The sequence below is a fragment of the Eurosta solidaginis genome, chromosome 4, assembly GCF_040869045.1.
Source record: "Eurosta solidaginis isolate ZX-2024a chromosome 4, ASM4086904v1, whole genome shotgun sequence".
Lineage (NCBI taxonomy): Eukaryota > Metazoa > Arthropoda > Insecta > Diptera > Tephritidae > Eurosta > Eurosta solidaginis.
In genome coordinates this window covers 234,132,008-234,155,501 of record NC_090322.1, presented here as the reverse complement: position 1 = coordinate 234,155,501, position 23,494 = coordinate 234,132,008, and the positions used below count along the sequence as shown (strand labels likewise).

The 23,494-nt window shown below is 36.4% G+C and overlaps 2 protein-coding genes across 5 annotated transcripts in view; both read right to left on the bottom strand.

Annotated features, from left to right (window-relative positions):
* Positions 1 to 23,494, bottom strand: part of LOC137251076 (scoloptoxin SSD14) — a 151,239-nt gene that overhangs the window by 28,335 nt on the left and 99,410 nt on the right. The gene's annotated exons all lie outside the window — the stretch shown is intronic.
* On the bottom strand, positions 13,920 to 15,963 carry LOC137247792 (uncharacterized). The gene is made up of 2 exons (XM_067778741.1): positions 14,940 to 15,963; positions 13,920 to 14,351 (listed from the first exon to the last, which is right to left on the bottom strand). Exons 1-2 carry the CDS (start codon positions 15,961 to 15,963, stop codon positions 14,026 to 14,028), a joined length of 1,350 nt encoding a protein of 449 aa, XP_067634842.1. The 3' UTR covers positions 13,920 to 14,025.

The window sequence follows — 23,494 nt, the reverse complement described above, 5'->3', positions numbered from 1 at the left end:
TGCGTTGTCCTTATGATGCAAAATAGAAAAGTAGAAAAATTTTGGACAATGGGCGTGGCATCGCCCACTTTTAAAAGAGGGTAATTTAAAAGTTTGCAAGCTGTAATTTGGCAGTCGTTGAAGATATAATGATGACATTCGGTAGGCACGTTACTCCTATTACTATATGTGCGCTAAATAAAAATTAGCATAATCGGATGAAGAACACGCCCACTTTAAAAAAAAATTTTTTTTAAGTCAAATTTTAACAAAAAATTTAATATCTTTACAGTATAAAAGTAAATTATGTCAACATTCGAAGCCAGTAATGATATGGTGCAACAAAATACAAAGATAAAAGAAAATTTCAAAATGGGCGTAACTCCGTCCTTTTTCATTTAATTCGTCTAGAATACTTTTAATGCCATAAGTCGAACAAAAATTTACCAATCCTTGTGAAATTTGGTAGGGACATAGATTCTATGACGATAACTGAAAATGGGCGAAAATGGTTGAAGCCACGGCCAGTTTTTATACACAGTCGACCGTCTGTCCTTCCGCTCGGCCGTTAACACGATAACTTGCGCAAAAAACGAGATATCTTAACTAAACTTAGTTCACGTACTTATCTGAAGTCACTTTATCTTGGTATTAAATATGGCCGAAATCCTACTATGACCACGCCCACTTTTCGGTTATCGAAAATTACGAAAAAATAAAAAAATGCCATAATTCTGTACCAAATATGAAAAAAGAGATGAAACATGGTAATTGGATTGATTTATTTACGCAAAATATAACTTTAGAAAAACTTTGTAAAATGGGTATGACACCTACCATATTAAGTACAAGAATATGAAAAACTTCTGCAGGACGAAATCAAAAGCCCTTGGAATCTTAGCAGGAATACTGCTCGTGGTATTACATATATAAATAAATTAGCGGTATCCGACAGATGATGTTCTGGATCACCCTGGTCCACATTTTGGTCGATATCTCGAAAACGCCCTCACATATACAACTAAGGGCTACTCCCTTTTAAAATCCTCATTAACACCTTTCATTTGATTCCCATATCGTACAAACAAATTCTATTAACCCCTGGTCTACCTTTATGGCGATATCTCGAAATAGAACTAAGGGCCACTCCCTTTTAAAATCCTCATTAACACCTTTCATTCGATTCCCATATCGTAGAAACACATTCTAGAGTCCACCTTTATGGCGATATTTGGAAAAGGCGTCCACTTATAGAAATAAGGCCCACTCCCTTTTAAAATACTCATTAACACCTTTCATTTGATTCCCATATTGTACAAACAAATTCTATTCACCCCTGGTCCACCTTTATGGCGATATATCGAAAAGGCATCCATTTATAGAACTAAGGGTCACTCCCTTTTAGAATCCTCATTAACACCTTTCATTTGATTCCGATATCGTATAAACACATTGTAGAGTCCACCTTTATGGCGATATTTGGGAAAGGCGTCCACTTATAGAAGTAAGGCCCACTCCCTTTTAAAATACTCATTAACACCTTTCATTTGATTCCCATATCGTACAAACAAATTCTATTCACCCCTGGTCCACCTTTATGGCGATATCCCGAAATGGCGTCCACTTATAGAACTATGGCCCACTCCCTTTTAAAATGGCCTCTCGGCTGTCCTGTTGAAAAGTTGTTCATCTTTGATTGTTCCTTCAAGGCACATATTTAATATGTCATGTATGTATGAAATTGACTTTTATTACGCTTATCCTTAAACGTGGTAACAAAAATGATATCGAAAATTATAGGCCGATTTCCAAACTTACCACTGCATAGTTAAGAATACAATTTACTTCTCCGTGAAACATCTACTATGTCCTCAGCAGCACGGTTTCGTTGCGGGTAGATCTACCATAACTAATCTGGCTGTTTTTACGGAAGTCTGTTTGGATCCCTTTCAAAAGGGCTACCAAATCGACGCGGTCTATACTGATTTTTCTAAGGCTTTCGATAGGGTATCGCATCGAACACTACTGGCAAAACTTGAATGCTTGGGCTTTCACTCTGAGTTTCTGAAGTGGATCTCTTCTTACTTAGAGAACAGAGGTTGTGTCGTTCGCCTAGAAAATGTGTCATCTTTTCCATTCGCCCAAACTTCCGGTGTTCCCCAGGGCAGCGTTTTGGGTCCGCTACTATTTGTCATATTTATTAACGACATATCATCTTACTTTTCAAGGTGTAAGTTTCTTCTTTATGCTGATGACTTAAAAGTTTACCATGAAATCAAGTGCTTGGATGGTTCTTTAGTCTTAAAAATGAGCTTGAAACATATACCATTGGTGTGTCCGTAATCTTCTATTCCTAAATATTGGTAAGTGTCATTTTACCACTTATGCTAAAGGTTCTGGTGTAGTTCCTACATCGTATAGTATTTCAGACGTTCAATTAAAAAAGTCAACCAAAGTTAAAGATTTGGGTGTGTATTTTGATACTAAGCTGACTTTTACCACTCACATAAGCTATATAGTTTCTAAAGCGTTGGCTTTTATCCGCCGTAACTGCTCATTATTTTCAGATCCTTATACTTTCAAGCTATTGTACACATCTTTAGTAAGATCGAGGTTGGAGTATGCGGTATTTGTTTGAAGACCTTTCCATGATGTTTATATCAAGAGGTTGGAGTCTGTTCAGAGAGCTTTTGTGAGCTTTGCGTTGCGGTCGATGAACTTTGTAGACCCTGTACCATCATACCACTCTCGCTGTTTATTGATAAATCTTATGTCACTAGACTCCAGACGAACTCTGTTGTCAATGTACGTTGTCTTTGATATCGTTTCGGGCTCATTTGACTGCACTTACCTCCTCATTAATTTAATGATACGACAGGGATCCTTCGTTGTATATTAACAGTCTATAAACACCTTGTTTGTTGATTAAATAAATAAATATAAATATAAAATACTCTTTAATACCTTCCATTTGATACCTATGTCATACAAACACATTCCAAGGTTACCCTAGGTTCATTTAACTACATGGTGATTTTCCCTTATTTTGTCTCCAAAGCTCTCAGCTGAGTATGTAATGTTCGGTTATACCCGAAGTTAGCCTTCCTTACTTGTTTATTTTATATTTATTTTAAAAATCGCTTAGGTATGTATATACTTCTGTTCACTATATATTTCTTATCTTATACAGCCGATTATTTGGATATTACGAATGGGATAAAATTATTGTTCAGCCCCATTCATGAAAGGTATGAAGTCCCCTCCTTACTTGTTTTTTATTTATTTTGATAATAAAAATATTTCATGCAAATACTATGTTTATACAAATGTATAAGAATCACATGTAGTTTATGTTATTTATATTAGATAAATATATTTATTAGATAAATATCAATAACAAAAACAATTGTATATAGCAATATTAGCATGTTTCGCTAATCAAATACAGATGACATATCGCCTCAATAGTGTCATAACTCAAAAAACACAATTTTCCAGGAGAGCCATTCAAAGATTTTAACTGCCATATGTTGTGCATATAAAGGCATATTTTCATTTTTATAGCACGTGGTAAATTTTTAACTGATCACAAAGATTTTTTATACAAAATAGATCATGATATTGGGTACGTTTATATGTTATTAACTCAAAAGTCGTGTTTTTGGATTTAAACACTATTGAAGTAAATGAGCGATATGTAGTTTAGTTTGGAGGAGCTTGAGCTGCTAGCCACCAGGAATAACGCCCGAGAATTTTACCAAAAAATAAGGCGACAGACGGAAGGTTTTAAGACCGGGGCAAACTCCTGTAGGAACGAAAACGGCGACCTTGTAACTGATGTCCAGAGAGTGCTTAGATTATGGAGGGAACACTTCTCTGTTCTCCTAAATGGAGGCAGCAATTCAGCGCGCAGAGATGAAAAACCCGATCCCGCAATCGATGATGATGGAATATATGTCCCCCCGCCCGATTATGACGAAGTTAGAATAGCAATAACCAGATTGAAAAACAACAAGGACGTGGGCGCTGATGGATAGCCTGCGGAAATATTCAAGTACGGCGGCTAAGAGATGGTAAGGCGCATGCAGCAGCTTCTTAGCAAAATATGGGCGGAAGAGTGCATGCCCGACGGTTGGAATCTAAGTGTTCTTTGCCCGGTCCACAAGAAGGGGGATACTGCAAAATGCACCAACTATCGTGGAATCAGCCTTCTCAATATCGCATATAAGGTCCTTTCAAGTGAACCGGCTGATTGGACCTTATCAGTGCGGCTTCAGACCTGGTAAATCTACCATCGACCAGATTTTCACAATGCGCCAAATCTTGGAAAAAACCCGTGAAAAGAGAATCGACACACATCACCTCTTCGTCGACTTTAAAGCCGCCTTCGACAGCACGAAAAGGAGCTGCCTATATGCCGCTATGTCTGAATTTGGTTTCCCCGCAAAACTTATACGGCTGTACAAAATGACGTTGAGCAACACCATCAGCTTAGTCAGAATTGGGAAGGACCTCTCCGAGCCGTTCGAAACTAAACGAGGTTTCAGACAGGGTGACCCCCTATCGTGCGATTTCTTTAATTTGATGCTGGAGAAAATTATACTAGCTGCAGAACTTAACCGCACAGGAACAATATACTATAAAAGCGTGCAATTACTGGCTATGCTGATGACATTGATATCATTGGCCTAAACACCCGCGCTGTTAGTTCTGCTTACTCCAAACTGGAAAAAGATGCGGTAAAGATGGGTTTGATTGTGAATGAGGACAAAACGAAGTACCTGCTGTCATCCAGCAAAGAGTCAGCGCATACGCGCCTTGGCAACCACGCTACTGTTGGCAGCCATAATTTCGAAATAGTAAAAGACTTTGTTTATTTGGGAACCAGCATCAACACTAGCAAAATCATCAGCACTGAAATCCAACGAAGAATCAATCTTGCCAATAAATGCTACTTTGGACTAGGTAGGCAATTGAAAAGTAAAGTCCTCTCTCGGCGAACGAAAATCATACTCTACAAGTCACTTATCGTACCCGTCCTGCTATACGGGACAGAAGCATGGACCATGACAACAGCAGATGAAGCGGCTTTGGGAGTGTTCGAGAGAAAAGTTCTTCGAAAGATTTATGGACCTTTACGCGTTGGCGATGGCGAGTACCGAAGAAGATTTAATGATGAGCTGTACGAAGAAAGTGTTTCTATCGGAACTCGCCTATGGAAGCAGAGGTAGAGGGCGCCCCCCCCCCTCCGTTGGAAGGACCAGGTGGAAAACGATTTAAACTCCCTTGGTGTGACCAATTGGCGCCGGTTGGCGGAGCGAAGGAACGACTGGCGCGCCTTGTTGGACGGCCATAACCGTTTAGACGGTTAAGCGCCAATTAAGTAAGTAAGTAAGTAGTTTAGTTTTAAATATACAATTGTAGTGAATAAATAAGTATATTTTGACAACAACTCAGATAGAATTTAAGTACTTTCGAATAAAAAATGTTAAACAAGTGAATACATTTGTGGAAAATTTTGACAAAATTATACAAGTAGAATCCAGTAAATTTCCATTAATAACAATAAAATTGGTTCAATATTAAATACTGTCATTTAAATAGGCATATGTAGAATACTAGGAGCCGGATATAGATGCAAACAACAGTCTCTGCATCCAAAAGCACACTGGATTTATGCGGTTAGATGAAGCAGAGCACTATATGTCGATGTGAACGTCCTATGGGCATGTCGGCCGGGATACATGCCCTAGAGAGCTCTCGATATGAACTCATTGCTTTCTACATTGATTAACATAATACACACTTGACACGATATACCTCCGTGAGGAATAACACCGATCGAATACGAAGTGTATTGGGCAAATTACTGCAGAGGGACGACCACCCATCGAAACCTTATTCTTAAGTATTTTGCCGCTGTTTCTGTCGGGCTTTGAACCCTGAATGCTAGGGTTGATAAACATACAACAGCGTTCACACCTTCCACATCCTTGGGATAAAAGTAGCGCATGGCTGCACCTCATGATTTTTTATTTTGGGAACGGAAGCTTTTCTTCCCCCCGTTGCAGAAGTGTTAGATGCCGCCACATTGTACTTATTTTAAAGGAACTTTAACTTCTGAGGCGCCAGTCTGAATTTGTTTGTCTAACAGTCTGTATCCGGAGATATCAGGTTTGGGCAGACATCTGTAAGCGCCATATGGGTGATTTTTCTTCCTTTGGTCTGAAATAAGTGCCAACAGAAAGCTTTATAGCAACCTTCAAAACTCATTGCTTCCTGGCTAGGACTATCCCTGGAGTGGACAATAGACTATCACAGAAGATTCTAAACTTACATTTCTTTTGCTATTTTAATCTAATACTGCTCACTACTACGCATCCATTATGCATAATTTTTTGTTAGTACCTTCTTAAAAATGGGATTACATTATTCCCCTTTTTCGTTTCTTTCTAAAAAACAACCATGTGTGCGGAGTGCCAAATTTAAAAAAATGCTACATCCGAAACCTTTTGTTATTGAATCAAGAAATGCAATTTCAAATAAAGATATGGTAAGATGGTTAAAGTGGGTTTTGTGAGAAAATTTTACAATGTGTGGTATGATATGAGATTCATACAATTTATGGAATTTATAATGTTGCGATCGTTACGCTCTTCTTTGACTTCCAGCGGGCACAAATAATTAATTTTGTGAATTTTGTTATAACCTAATCGTTACTTCGACAGTTTTATTTAAAATTATAAAAGTGCAATACAAAAGTTTAGTGACCGTAAGGTTTTCTAAGCGTGGTCGCCCCAGGGCAGTGGTAGACACTACGGGTGTATTTCTGATAGGAAAACCTTGTCAGTGAAAACTCGTATAACTTGCAAAAGCCGTTCATAGTTGGCATAAGCATTTAGGTCCCATCTCGCGAATTTGTAGGAAAAATTATAATGAACAAGACTTAAAAAAATTAGGCGAGAAGCTCGGCCTAAATCTCTTCGGAGGTAAATCATGACAGGTATTTATTTTTTATACCTTTCATGAAAATGAAATGGTATATTAACTTCGTCACGAATCTCAAAATTGTAAGTAATTAAAGAAAATAGATAGACCCACCGAAATTATTAGGATGAAGAGCTGAGTTGATTTAGCCATGTCCGTCTGTTTGTTTGTATGCAAACTAGCCCCCAATATTTGAGATATCTTGATAAAATTTGCTGAGCGGGCATATTTAGGTGTCCGATTAGACATTTGTCGGAACCGGCCGGATCGGACCACTATAGCATATATCCCCCCATATAACAGATTTTTCAGAAAAGAGGATTTTTTTCATATCATCCTCAATTTATCAGATTGAAGCTTCAAGCTTCACCGTATGCTTTCGTATATTGCACATATTATTGTCTAAAAAAATGGATGAGATAGGTCGTATATATAGCAATATATAGCGTATATCCCCCGCAACCGATTGTTCAGATAATAAGCTTTTCGTGATTACTTCCCCATTTTAACAGCTAGAAGCTTCAAATTTCACCAAATGCTTTCGTATGTAGCATATATTGTTGTCTGAAAAAATCATCGAGATCGGTGGTATATATGGTATATACCCCATTTAAACTGTCATTTCTGCCTCCTTTTTTACGGCTAGAAGCATCAAATTTCATCAAATACTCACGCTTACGTCATATATTGTTGAAATAAGTGATTCGTGATCATAGGTTTTACATGTAGACCACAAAAAACGTGGAACTTTTCATCCTCACACAAAGTACCTGCCTATTTTTTATTTTATATTTATCCTAAAAAGCGCTAAGGTACGTTCATCTGTTCACTATATATTTCTTACCTTATACAGCCGATTATTCGGATATTACGAGTGGGATAAGATTATTGTTCAGCCCCATTCATGAAAGGTATGAAGTCGTCGGCACAGCCGAAGACAGTCCCGTCCTTACTTGTTTTTAATTGTTTTCATCTTTCGCGTATTCTAATGAAAACATTTGGGTTCTCTGAAAATTATTGTGGCCTTCTTTTGCACAACTGTTTTACTTGCTTTGTTTTGTTTTGATAAGTCTACCTATAAAAGTGATGACGGAACAGACACGCCTGCAGTTATAAGTTAACTAGTCGGTGAGCTCGTATAACATATTTCTTAGAAAGAAATGAAGCCCTTAATATTTTTATTATTTGCCGTAGTGGGCACGTTGCTCCTGACGCATAATGTTTCGGGTCAGATTGATGTTAATGAGAAATTAGTACAAGTTGGTGATAAAGCTGCCGACAATAATCTTGATGGTTTCAGGAGCAGGCATCAGAATGCTAAACAAGATTTGCTTTTCAGAATTCGTAAGCAAAAGCGTAACAGGCGTAACAGGATAAAACAAAAACTAGAACCTAAATTACAAACGACAACATTGCCACCAAATTAGGCGAATTAGAAGAATTCTAATGCGATTATCAAAGTATGTTACAGCTGCTAATCACGCGACATGTTGTATTTCGTTCATATTGTGTTATCTTGTAATATTCATTGTTTCAAGGCTTAATGTCGAGTTTATAAAATTTAACGAATAAAGAGAAAAGCCGATTGGTAGCATAGCAGTTCTCAACTCAGTTAATGATTTTTTTTACTAAATGGGTATTCCATAGGGAAAGCTGGGTAAGAAATATCTCTTTACCTGGTATTTATAGAAGTTCCGAAATTGGATCACGTTAAGGCCAATACTCATTTCATACAATGCTAATCTAATATATAAAATTCTTCTGTCACGGTTTTAGAGGCTGAACTCCTCCGAATCGGCTGAACCGATTTTCATGAAATTTTGTGAGCATATTGGGTTGGTCTGAGAATCGGCCAACGTCTACCAGTTTTTTCGCTACGTCTCTAGGGTCTTGAGATCAAAACGTGGACCCGCGTACCCTAGAATGTGTTTATACAATATGGATATCAAATGAAAGCTGTTGATGAGTGCTATAGTACAGGATAATTTTCATACCCCTGGGTGACTGAGGTCTCGAGACATAGGCCAAAACGTGGACCCGGATGCCCCTAGAATGTGTTTATACAATATGGAAGTCAACTGAAAGCTGTTGATGAGTGCTATAGTACAGGATAATTTTCATACATCTGGGAGGCTAGGGTCTCGAGATATAGCCCAAAACGTGGACCCGGGTACCCCTAGAATGGGTTTATACAATGTGGATATCAAATGAAAGCTGTTGATGAGTGCTATAGTACAGGATAATTCTCATACAACTGGGAGGCTAGGTTCTCGAGATATAGCCCTAAACGTGGACCGGGGTACACCTAGAATGTGTTTATACAATATGGATATCAAATGAAAGTTGTTGTTGAGTGCTATAGTACAGGATAATTTTCATACAACTGGGGGGCTAGGGTCTCGAGATATAGCCCAAAAAGTGGACCCGGGTACCCCTAGAATGTGTTATACAATATGGATATCAAATGAAACCTGTTGATGAGTGCTATAGTCCAGGATAATTTTCGTACAACTGGGAGGCTAGGGTCTCGAGATATAGCCCAAAACGTGGGCCCGGGTACCCCCAGAATGTGTTTATACAATATGGATATCAAATGAAAGTTGTTGATGAGTCCTATAATACAGGATAATTTTCATACAACTGGGTGGCTAGGGTCTCGAGATATAGCCCAAAACGTGGACCCGGGTACCCCTAGAATGTGCTTGCACAATATGGATATCAAATGAAAGTTGTTGATGAGTCCTATAGTACAGGATAATTTTCATACAACTGGATGGCTAGGGTCTCGAGATATAGCCCAAAACGTGGACCCGGGTACCCCTAGAATGTGCTTGCACAATATGGGTATCAAATAAAAGCTGTTGATGAGTGCTATAGTACAGGATTATTTTCATACATCTGGGAGGCTAGGGTCTCGAGATATAGTCCAAAACGTGGACCCGGGTACCCCTAGAATGAGCTTGCACAATATGGATATCAAATAAAAGCTGTTGATGAGTGCTATAGTACAGAATAATTTTCATACATCTGGGAGGCTAGGGTCTCGAGATATAGCCCAAAACGTGGACCCGGGTACCCCTAGAATGTGTTATACAATATGGATATCAAATAAAACCTGTTGATGAGTGCTATAGTCCAGGATAATTTTCGTACAACTTGGAGGCTAGGGTCTCGAGATATAGCCCAAAACGTGGGCCCGGGTACCCCTATAATGTGCTTATACAATATGGATATCAAATGAAAGTTGTTGATGAGTCCTATAGTACAGGATAATTTTCATACAACTGGGTTGCTAGGGTCTCGAGATATAGCCCAAAACGTGGACCCGGGTACCCCTAGAATGTGTTTATACAATATTATATGGATATCAAATGAAAACTGTTGATGAGTGCTGTAGTAGAGGATAATTTTCATACAACTGGGATGCTAGGGTCTCGAGATATAGCCCAAAACGTGGACCCGGGTACCCCTAGAATGTGTTTATACAATATGGATATCAAATGAAAACTGTTGATGAGTGCTATAGTACAGAATAATTTTCATTCCACTGGGAGGCTAGGGTCTCGAGATATAGCACAAAACGTGTACCCGGGTACCCCTAGAATGTGTTTATACAATATGGATATCAAATGAAAGCTGTTGATGAGTGCTTTAGTCATAAGCCACCTTTTCATAGACCGGCTCACATATATGAAACAAATGTACATAAGCGACACTTGCGATAAATATAAAAAATATATCAGTAATCCTCATACAAAGATTTACGCTACTTGTTGGCTATGTAAATTAGCTATGACCATCACTCAGAATATATACATATTTTTTTTTGTGAAAACTTTATATATGTGACCCAGTCTATGAAAAGGTGGCTTATGACTCAAAAAAAATGTTTCCACTTGTTTTCTGGTTTCGATAGTTTTTGAGACGCTCTTTCACGTGGTGAAAACTACAAAGTCCTAACTTGCTTAGAAGTGTACTAAAAATGTAGAGAAAGAAGAACACAAATGAAAGACGCTGAAGCCTTTGGTTCCTTCGATGCCACTTTGGTGGCTCATATTTTTTTGATAGCATTTTTTTCGATGGCAATGGAGCCAAAATATCGGCCAGAAACTGGTTTGTGCTTTGCTTTTGGGCATGACTGTTCATAATGCAAAAGAAAAACTACTAAGAAACGGCAGAAATGCATGGTTTATCTTTAACAGCTTTTTCTCGCAATTTCTTTTTTGAGTCATAAGCGACCTTTTCATAGACAGGGTCACATGTACTATATTTTTATATCTTTATACTAAGTTTAAGAATAAATGTCAAAAAACTGGTTGAGATAAAACACCGTAGCGAAAAAGTTAAATAAATTGCACACTGTGGGAAATTTATGGATAGATCATCTACTACGATAGATTTTGCAATGATAAAGATTGTGAAACTTATCACATCCTGTACCCACAGGCCGTCAAAAATTGAAAAATGTCCTAACGCAGAAATGAGCTAAATCTCAATTCCGAATCAGATTTTTATACCCAGCTGTACTTGTACACAGGGTATTATAACTTTTATTGGATAACGATTGGTTGTACAAGTATAAAGGAATCGAGATAGATATAGACTTCCTTATATCAAAATCATCAGTATCGAAAAAAGTTTGATTGAGCCATGTCCGCCTGTCCGTCCGTCCCTACGTCTGTCCGTTAACACGATAACTTGAGTAAATATTGAGATATCTTCACCAAATTTTGTACACGAGATTATCCGGACCCAGAATAGATTTGTATTGAAAATGAACCAAATCGGATCATAATCACGCCCACTTTTTATATATATAAAATTTTGGAAAACACAAAGAACTTGATTATTTAGTTAATAATACACCTTAAAATTTTATGTGTGGACTGATATTGAGACGTTTGATAAACATTTTTTAAAATGGGCGTAGCACAGCCCACTTGTGATAAAATCAATTTTACAAATATTAATCATAAATCAAAAATTGTTAAACCTATCGTAACAAAATTCGACAGAGCGGTTGCCTTTACTATAAGGAATGCTTTGAAGGAAAATTAACGAAATCGGTTAAGGATCTTAAAAGGGTCGTGGGCGAATAAAATGAGCTATATCTTTACAAAAAAGAGCTTTATATCAATGGTATTTCATTTCCCAAATAGATTTATAACAATAAATAGGAAAAACTTCAAATTTAAAAAAATGGGCGTGGCACCGCCTCTTTTATGACTAAGCAACTCTATGTTTCGGGAGCCGTAACTCGAAGAAAAATTAGTTCAGAATAGAACCATATGTATATGTATTATTGCGCAGCCTTGTAACACTATTAAGCACATATTATGTTCGGTTTCACCCGAACTTAGACTTCCTTACTTGTTGTTTCTGGTTCTTGTTTTCGAGATATTTTTAAATTAAAGATATCTCGAAAACCATAACCAATTTAAAAATTCTGACACCGGACTTAGATTCAACGTACCAAAAGCCGTTGGCCTGTGTATTTCTTGTGTAGTGTCATATTAAATTACAGCTGGTTTCACTGGTTCGCGTCATGCGAGTGATGCCAAGTACATGGTTGCATCTTGCACTTTGCATTTGAGGGGGAGTTGTCAGCTGTAATTTAATACGACACAACACTTGGCAGAGGTGACAACAAGTTGATGTTAATGGTTAGGGTTTTATCTCTTGTTCCCGCAAATCCACTCTATGATAAACGCTTTCAAACTGCCATTGGCGTAACTTTTCGGAAGTAAAGTGAAGCCAGTAAGTTCAGGTAAGATAACTTAATAATCAGTTTATGTACGACGCCGTGACTCTTTGCGTCGCATTTACTGGCATTCGCCTTCACCACTATATAATTCAAAAAACTTCATAAAGACAATCAGATTTACTGTCAATTACTGGGTTGAATGAATGCTCTTATATAATACGAATTCTGGTTCACATGAGAAAATATGACTCCCTGCGTTATACATAATATGCCCTTTATGCTTACTTACTAAGTCGGCGTGTATCATAGTCAGTTCCTGCCTAGGGACTGAGTACCTGACTTTAAGTTTATCTTACAACGTTTGATGCTGGAAGAACAAATAAATGTTTTTGTTCGAGAACCCTCTCTCTGTGATTAATTTAGGCTCTGCTAATTGTGTTGTAGTTGCGCCTACCATAAAGAATATTCGATTCCTCGGGCTGGTAATATCAAAAAGTTATTTAAGTGGAATATCACTCAATATGAGCTGCCGGTATGGAGCTACCCTAACTCTGCAAACAACTGACAGAAAGAGATTTTCTTTGAGGATCTCTCAGCTGAAAATTTTTATCAAAATCCAACAACCTAAATGCATGCTGCCTAAACTTCTAGCTGATACATGGACGGTTAGAAACAATTTCTTGAAACATTTCTGAAATAGAACATTATAAATAATGAGAATTCTTCAAAAATACTCATTGATAAATATTATTCAAAACCGGGAATCCAAATTGGTAATTTTCGACATAGCCGACAAAATAAAGTAACTTTTTCAGAAAGGTTTTCTCAATACTGGTGTGGGTCGCCTTAAAAGCGATTTATTTTGCTAATTTTAAAGCATAAAAAATATTTGTGGAATTTTGACAAAACGACTTATTTCAAATCTGACAACTTTTCATGAGAGCTAAATATGTGATTTAAATAAAACTGAAAGATATTTAAGGCAAAGTATACAGCGGATAAAAAAAGGAAATTTGCCCCGCATTTTAAAATGTATTTCTTAATTCTTAATGCAGTACTTTTCTTTAAAATGCCTTTAAAATTATATATGTTGTTATGTCAAAATTTTTTTATGTAAAGTTGTACTTATTTCAATTAAGTTTTTTTGTCAAAACTATTTCTACATAAAATAGATAAAAATTTCCACCTATTTTAAAATATGTTGTTTTGTAAGACTTAGCCAAGCAAACAAGTGTGAAATAAGGTGAAACTTAAAAAACACATAGTATATTTTTATGGAAATCCAATAACTTTTATGAATAGTTAAATATGCATTATTTAAAATATTAAATTTTATTATTATTATTAAAATCTCGTTATTCATTTTCTTCGATTTCATCAATATCTGAGTCTACTTCCACTTCGCAATCGCCTTCAACTTTTAAATTTTTGTAGTAACAGTGGAACTCTGTATTTATAAAAGGTAACACATCCAACAAGTCTTTCTTCTTGCTGGAAGAAATAGCCAGGGGTCCTGCGTAGCAATTATTTAACGAAAAATCCAAACTTTTTCGTCGTCTTTGATTAATATTTAACTCCTTGAAACTTTCATTACAGCCAAAGGAATTCTTATAATGCAATACGCCTGGTGTAGACTTTTTATACCGCAACCAGCGTATCTTTTTCCATTCGAATTTCTCGCCTGTGGGAAAACATAATTTAAAAGTGAATAAATGAAGTATATATTTCTACATATCAAAAGTTTAAAATGCTGCCTCCGGGTTTAAAAACTTCTCTTTATGACTATTTCAAAAAGAAATTTTTGCAGTGTGCTGCTTATTCCATTTTTAAATCCATTTTTGACAACTTGTGAACCCGGGGAAAATATTTTCTACTAAAAATTATGATAATATGATAGTGCTTAACAGATTTGTAAAAGTAAAACGACTTCGCATAGTTTTACAGATATTATCGAAGTCTGAATGTATTATCAATCTATCTTCGCTGCAAGTTCGAAAACGATAAATCTAAGAAAAACGTTTAATAACGCTCTATCTCAGAATTTTTCTATAAATCCCATATTTTCGTGGATAATCTTTTGAGCTTATGCTGAAACAAATAAGGTGTTATTAAAAAATACTGGCATAGGGCGCTAAGAAAATTCTTATAAAGTCCTTCAAAGATATACAGTTATAGTATAGTAGATTACTGAGACAGGGCCTTCTCGAAACGCCATCGCACCAAAAATGATTTTTCCCTCAGACTTTGATAAAATAAAGTATGCGTGTACCTGAGCTATTTGTTGTTTTCCAATTAAAGTTATTTTTTAACAAGCCGGAAAAATCAAAGAAGTCGTTTTGTTTTAGTTCGTGAACGATATACTTTTTGTTCGCAGCTGCCATAAGGTTTGCCCAATCATGTGGATGTTGGATAGATCCTGAAGAATTTTTTTTCTTTTTTTCGATTTGGGCATGTACTGTGTCACATTCCATATGGGTGTGACCAACTGCAAGAAATTTGTGGTCAATAGTTGTGCTTTTTAAAACCATTTGGAACATTGCACAGATATTGGCATTGCGATTTTGCCCAGGGCATGAGTCACTATATAAAATAATGTGTTTGACCATCGGAGGTACCGTTGAAAGGCATTTAAAAATACACGACCCTATATCATTTGATCGCCATTTTGCGATTGTCTCATTCCAAATGAAACAATGGGCTTTGTTTGTAGATCCCTCATGCATTGTGAAATTATATGTCCATAACGGACGCTTGTAAAAAAACATTGATGTATTTATATGTGGAGTCGGCAAGCATTGTTGTAAATCCATTGAAAACATCATGACAGTTTTGTCGGCTACAGAAAGTTGTTTGTCGGCTTTCTTACAGCTATAGGCAAAGTTTGCTTGGTCGTGATGCTCTTTTTGTAGTGACTTAAAACTAGATTTTTCTTCGGCGTCCAAAGAACTTTGTATTTGCAACTTCTCGCAAGTGTTGCACAAATCAAGCTGCGGCTTTTTGAATTTGATATTCAATGAACGAAAAATTTCACAATATTTCGATTTTGAAACTGGATCATCAAATTTTTCCGCATACAGATTGTATAACTTAGAACTATTGAGATAACTTTGGAAGTACAACATCTTGGTGTGTCTACGACTTTGATATTTTGGTATGCTGCTTATGTGCTCCAAAACTTCATTATGCTTTTCGATTGAGAGTTTGTGTGATGGAGCGTGTTTTCCGCGGCGATCTCCCTTAATAAGTCCACCACACTCCAGCTGAACTTTGTATTTGTTTACTGTTTTGATCATTTGTTCGGTTTCCCCAAATATTTTTAAGAAACACATTTTACATACCCGATGTCTTGCGGAACTGATCTCAAAGTGATACAAATAGTTATATTTGCGATCTCGAGGATTTGCTGATTTTCGAAAAGTCAGAATGTTTCGCTTCAACTTCAATTAAACTTGATACAAATTGTCGGCGTTTAGTGTAGTCCCCCAAACTCCAATAATTTTTAAAAAGGGTTTTCTGCTGGTCAAAGTTTAGTTTTAAGTGACAGTTCCTGCGGCATTTTTTTAACCTTTCAATTTGTTTAAAAAAAATAAAATTATTTGTTTAGCTGGCATTTTTTTATTTTTATTAGTATAGTACTCTTTACCCAAATTTTTGTTTTGCTTATTAAGTTTTTTCATTTCCTTCATTCTTGGGGGAGAACCATTTTCTTCGGGTAGATCCCAATTAGTACTATAACTTGCGACTACTGATCTGTCTTCGATATTCTCCGAAGTAGACCTCAAATTCGACAGAGTAGATGGTATGTAATCCGAGTAAAGAAAATCTGTCTCATAAAAAATATCTTCATTATCACAAGATTCTGGACTTTCTGTATCACTTTCACTGTTTTTCGTATTTTGTGGTTGCACGTTATATGAATTTAGTATATCAATAACACCAGTAACAAAAGATGTCATTGTCTCATTAGGTAGTGGCTCTAACACTAATCCATCATCATGAAAATATGGCTTTGACACACTTGGTTCTGATAAATTAACTAGATTTGTATTTTTAGACACATTCCTAGACATATCTGTCATCTGGCGTCCCCTTTGCATATTTAGTTTTAATGGTTTTATTGTAACCGAAATCACTTATTTTTGAAATTTTTTTCAATACACCACTTGGGAAAGGCACTTATTTATAGATAAAAAATATATTGAACACTCTTTTCACTTTTACAAAAGCACGTATTTCAAAATAAGACGTCTTCTTTTTTCAAAATTACCCCGATACTAATTTCACAAAACAAACTATTTCAATATAAGTTGCCAAAAAATTAATTGTAATTTGACATAACAATTTATTTGGAAAAAGGTTGCTTTGTGAAATACGATTTTTATTTTCATGGTCGCCTTAAATCGAAATAAGTTGTATGTACAATGATTACAATTATTTGAAGTTTTTTAAATTTTTCGACTTAACTGAGAAAAGTTGTTTTCACCGACGCAGTTTGGAAAAAAAATCAGTTAAGTTGATTTTTTGGATACTGTAACTTTCTAACTAAACATCATAGAAATAAACCAGTAAGCCCAAATTATGCATACCAATTGACAAAATTACATGCAATTAATATCTAAAATATTTCCTATCTTGAGATAAGTTGTTTTGTCAAAACTCCACAGATATATATATGCACATTATAGAATTGTGTGTTCTATTTAGAACCCGCTGAAACATAAAACGCTGACTAGGAATGAGTGTTCCTGCAACACTTTCGGATACCTCTGTATATAACTTCCTCTGTTATTGTAAGACCTTCGAAGTCCAAGAGACTTCTCGCTAGAAGATAGCGGGTCGTAGTCACCTGCATGAAAGCATTGATTGGCTCATAATGTCTCAGGAGTGAAAAAGATCTGTGCACCATAAGAACTTATCGCTGAGAACTGGCTTAGTGAGGCTAGGGGTTTATGGCTTCAACATAACGCACTTACTTACTTACTTACTTAATTGGCGCTTAACCGTCTAAACGGTTATGGCCGTCCAACAAGGCGCGCCAGTCGCTCCTTCGCTCTGCCAACCGGCGCCAATTGGTCACACCAAGGGAGTTTAAATCGTTTTCCACCTGGTCCTTCCAACGGAGTGGGGGCCACCCTCTACCTCTGCTTCCATAGGCGGGTACCGATAGCAACACTTTCTTGGCCGGAGCATCATCTTTCATTCGCATAACATGGCCTAGCCAGCGCAGCCGCTGCGTTTTAATTCGCTGGACTATGTTGATGTCTGCGTATAGCTCGTACAGCTCATCATGAAATCTTCTTCGGTACTCGCCATCGCCAACGCGTAGAGGTCCATAAATCTTTCGAAGAACTTTTCTCCCGAACACTCCCAAAGCCGCTTCGTCTGCTCTCATGGTCCATACTTCTGCCCCATATAGCAGGACGGGTACGATAAGTGACTTGTAGAGTATGATTTTCGTTCGCCGAGAGAGGACTTTACTTTTCAATTGCCTACCTAGTCCAAAGTAGCATTTATTGGCAAGATTGATTCTTCGCTGGATTTCAGTGCTGATGTTGTTGCTAGTGTTGATGCTGGTTCCCAAATAAACGAAGTTTTTACTATTTCGAAATTATGGCTGCCAACAGTAGCGTGGTTGGCAGCAAATGGTCAAGCTACTACTTTAATGGTGCTATTTTACGCAACGTAGCAGATAAATATTCGACAACGGACCAATGGCCAATATCGATTGAACTCCCCAAAACCTTCGGGGAATCTCCTTATCATTACAGTAAGAAGAAAGTCTTTAAAAATTCTTAAAGTGAACGGAAAATATGTATCTATATTTTGACGAATATTAGCAACACTAAGGGATATTATCATCTCTAAGCCGATACTAAGCAGTCACATGTATGTAAACAAATCAATCATTATATCTACACATATGTACAAACACGCAGCGGAGAGTTACGCACAAACACATGCATATATCTGAAGTACAAAAGTATGCAATCATCGGTGGAAGTGTTACTCACATATACACGCGCATATGGCTATGCGGGAGGCTATAAACGTGCATCTGTAGTTTATAGCTAGTAAGTTTATAGCTGGTAACTAAGTAGTAAATTCTAGAAGAAGAAACGCCTAGAAGTATTCGAACGAGACAGCAGAGAGTATAAAAGGAGCGAAAGCTGAGTAAGCAGCAATCAGTTTGATTTAAGCACGCTATCAGTTGCGAAGTATAAGTGTTATTGTGAAATATTTTCAAAGTAGTCTAATAAAGATCATTTTACAATATTGAATATTGGAGTTATTTATTCAACAATTTAGCGATACGAACGTTAGTAGAAGGTGTAAAATAAGCGGAGTTTCACTAAATTCGTTACAATATATATTCACCGGCAGCTAAGCTAATGGCCTAATATGTCGAGGATATTAAGTTGGTTGAGCTTCGCAAATATTTAAACTCCACGGGATGAGTATTTTAAGATCGTGGTTTCATTTAGGTTCTTAAATATTTTTAAGTGTCTTAAAAGGTTGTTAATCTATCCATTTATGAGTTCTTAATGCCCGTCAGCGTTAAATTAGTTCAGAGAGAATTCGTCATGTTTATAAAGAAATTATGCACATCACGTTCTAACATCAGATCATAATGTGTTCACAAAGAGCCACCTGGAATTAGGAGGCTCTTTATAAGGAAGGCGCTGTTATCCCAGTGGTAGATGTACTATAGAACATGGTGTCTGTTTTGGTAATAGTAAAATGATCGTAATGGTTTAATCGTTGATTAGCGAGCAACGAAACAAGATGTATGCACGCATGCTTGTTAGTAGTAAAAAAAAAAACGTATGCTTTAATTTATATAATATTTCAATTCACTTCTTTAGAAGCAAATGCTAGAATTGCCGTTCTACAATTTACAAAGAAATATGCGCGCTGCGCAGCAGTGGTATGCTTTAAGTAATGTCGCACAGATACGCCGACGAGCATCTCGCCGCGAACTCATCAAAGCGAAGCTCGACAGCATTTTCTTCTGCTGTATGTGCGCACCATTCGAGGTTCTAAAATGGACTCCTACCATTATCTTTTAATAACAAAGATGCGAACAAGCTGTTGTTTTCTGCACTCGGCTCTCGCACCTACATACCTGCTTTCGCAGAGCAATCATCAACTAAAGAAGGAGCTGAGCAAAAGAAGAATGTTTCTTACTCACTCCCGCTTTCAATGAGGATAATAGAAGATTCAAGCAATCCTAAAAAAAAAAAAAACATGTAAGGAAGTGTAAGTTCGGGTGAAACCGAAGATTACATACCCAGCTGTATACTTGAAATGCTGTTGTTGTTTGTTTTGTGTGCTTAATTTATATACATATGGTTCTATTCTGAACTAATTTTTCTTCTAGTTATGGCTCCCGAAACATAGAAAATTCCTTTGTCATAAAAGGGCGGTGCCACGCCCGAATTTGTTACCATAGGTTTAACGATTTTTGATTTATGACTAATGATATTTGTAAAATTGATTTCATCACAAGTGGGCGGTGCCACGCCCGTTTAAACAAATGTTTCCAAATTTTTATCAAGAGTCTCAATATCAGTCTACGTGCCAAATTTCAACATTCTAGGTGTATTATTTACTAAATAATAAGGTTTTTTGTGTTTTCCAAAATGTTATATATATAAAAAGTGGGCGTGGTTACCATCCGATTTCGCTCATTTTCAATACGAAACTATTCTGGGTCCAGATAAGCTCGTGTACCAAATTTAATGAAGATATTTGAAAATTTGCTCAAGTTATCGTGTTAATGGACAGACGGACGGACGGATATGGCTCAATGAAATTTTTTTTCGATACTGATGATTTTGATATATGGAAGTCTATATCTATCTCGATTCCTTTATACTTGTACAACCAACCGTTAACCAATCAAAGTTTTAATACCCTGTGTACAAGTACAGCTGGGTATAAAAATGGTTTAGTGAGCGATGCCGTTCTTCCTCGAAAAGAAAAGAAGCTACTCATGGTTATGTATGGGAGGAATACGCATTGATAAGGTGATACCGTACAGTGAATACGGAATTAAGAAGCATTTTTAAAAAAGTGATTGAGCGCAATAAGGTTTAATTTCTGGATCAGTCAACAACGGCAGATAATTTTGCTACTATATCCGGGAAATCAGGGGAGCTCTTAGAAAACGTTCAAATGCTGTCGTTACAATATGTCGAGGCGGCTTAGAAACGACGCAAGGGAAAGAGCTTAAGTTTAGGTAATAATAGCCGTGTGTGTTTTTTTTACATATATTCACTTCTCCATTTGCGTGTAAGAAAACGCTTATCATCACTTAGATAATGTTAAGGAGACCCATCCAGCGGCAGTTATTGAAGACCTGCGGCAGTGGTTAAATAACTCGCTTCAAAACGGGTTGTGATTAATATCGAAAACACGAACCTCTGTTGGTCATAGTGTATAACCTATAGCTGAATCCGGTGCGATGAATCGTGGACACTTTTTAGTCATAGAAATGGGAAATAGTGAAGAGATAAAATAGAGAGACACATTTCAGTTGCAACTAAGTATATTTCATAAGTTTATATAAAATTATGCACTTGGCAGTTGTGTAGTTTAAGTGCATATATATATACATGCAAAAAAAAAAAAAATAAAAAAAATCTGATAATATCTCTCCTCATTGCTAAGTAGCGAGGGAGATTATCAATACAATCAACCGATAAATGTCCATTAAATTTGACCTCCAACATAATGAAGTGAGAATAACTCAAAACAATAAGAAGCTGGGGAAAGATAGACTAAATGCTTAGGCGTTTAAGTAGAAAGAGCTGCATAATCTTAGGCGTTGATATATGTAGTCATCTTCAATCACTCACCACACCAGCGTTGACAGATTGGCGACGCCGTCGTCAATTTAACGATTTTTAACTAGAATGACGCTTGGACGATTTTGTAATGAAAAATTACGAGATAAGCCTGCCTTCTATGTAAGATTTATTTTAAATATTCAAACACCAAGAATTTACATATATTTAAAATTGGGATACAAGCTTTTTATCAATTTGCACTTTTTATGCCATTTCCAACACTTCGATTCGAGCTCAAAGAAAAAAAAAATATTATTAAAATTACTGAAAACAAGTACCTTTTGTATGTAATACAAAATTTATCTTTTAAGAGGCTTTGTTATTTATAAAATAAAACGAAATGAATTAAAAACGATTTTATATGTTGTATGTGGCAACAAAAAATAACAACCAAAAACGATTTTCAGAAAAGCGCTTTTAAAGTTAATATTGTTGAATGAAATCCGGCGATCTCATTTTGGTTTCCGGCGAGTACAATCGTACGTCCCCTGGCAATAACCCAACTTCGTCCTAACTCAACTTGGGTTGTTATTCGTTGTTGCCATAGATATGACGATTTTTGACGATTTTTTGGGCGGCGTCTGACGACTTGGAAAAGAAAATATATGGCAACGCTGCACCACACCAAGCATATGTATATGTGAATAGTGAAGAGTAATCACCGAAAACTAGTTCAAAAATTGTATGCCGCCTTACAGTTAAAACGCCTACTACCTTTCGTGGAAGTTTATTTCAATACGATGAAGGAAAGTGTAATCGCAAAGTGATAGCAGCTATAAAAGCTTTAATAAAATTGTCCTTCAATTGCCCATAATTAAAACTAAACAACAACAAGTCATATCGTAGGCCTTTAATAGACCTACCTCACTCCGAAATGTGTAACGCCTTTTTAGCAAACTAAACATATCACTTTCACTTGTTTATTAAATGACAGCACGACTGACACCAAACTGGAACTCTGAAACTCCTTACCTAAAGTTTTCATATACTTAATACAAAAAGTTTAGTTTAGTGGGGGAAACTATATTCTTCTGCCCATATCAGGTTGCATGTTTATAGGCCGTTAGTCTTACGGCAATCAAAAACATATTTTCCTTTAAGACTGCTTCCCCATTCACTTATCACGATTGGCCATTGTTGCTTTGAGTATCCAATTAAATTATTTTCAAATCAAATAAATTACAAGCCAATATATGCGCTTTTAATTTACTTCCGTTTCAAGCAGTTAAACATACGGATACATATTTAAAAGCATGTTTATATAGATTTGAGATGTTGCGAATGTGTAATTTTAAACATTTGCGGATGTGAGTCCGAACAATATTGAAAATCGATTTTGATTTCATTTTTAATATGTTTATATTAATTTATCCGACTCCTTGAAGATGATCTGAAGGCGTCAAAACATGTAATGCTGCACCCCAGCAAAATGAAGTTATAAATTTAGCCCAAAAACATGAAAATTATTATGAAAAACTCAACACAAATTTCGTTTTTTTTGTAACGTCGACGGAAATAAATTTTTTCTAGGGCCTTGCGGTTTCCTCCAAAAGCGGTGCCGCTATATTTAAACTTCTAAAGAGCGGTCGATATACTCACCGTTTTCAGCGGCACAGCTTTTTTATATACTTCAAACATAGCGGCACCGCTTTCGAGGAAACCAAGCCTTATACTGTGTACAAACACACACCAAATTGGCAATTTATACCATTTGGGCAATTTATTCGCAATTTATCATGTAATAAATTGTAATTATAAATTGCCAATTTAAAAAAATTTGCGTAATAAATTGTTTCAAACTGCAAATGCAACCTTGTAAAGTATGTTTATTGAGTAGATTTAAACGTCAGTTACGCATGGCTCAACTATATGGTTGGCTCATCTCATCAGCTGATTTTATTTTTTTCATTTCACTGGAGTAGGGATTATCAAAAAAGATGGCAAACTCAAAATGAAACCAAAACATTGAACACAT

Coding starts and splice junctions, on each gene's coding strand:
- LOC137247792 (XM_067778741.1), bottom strand. CDS start 15,963: ATGATCAAAACAGTAAACAAATACAAAGTTCAGCTGGAGTGTGGTGGA. Junction 14,352..14,939: donor GAAAACAACAAATAGCTCAG/GTACACGCATAC, acceptor GTTTTCCCACAG/GCGAGAAATTCGAATGGAAA.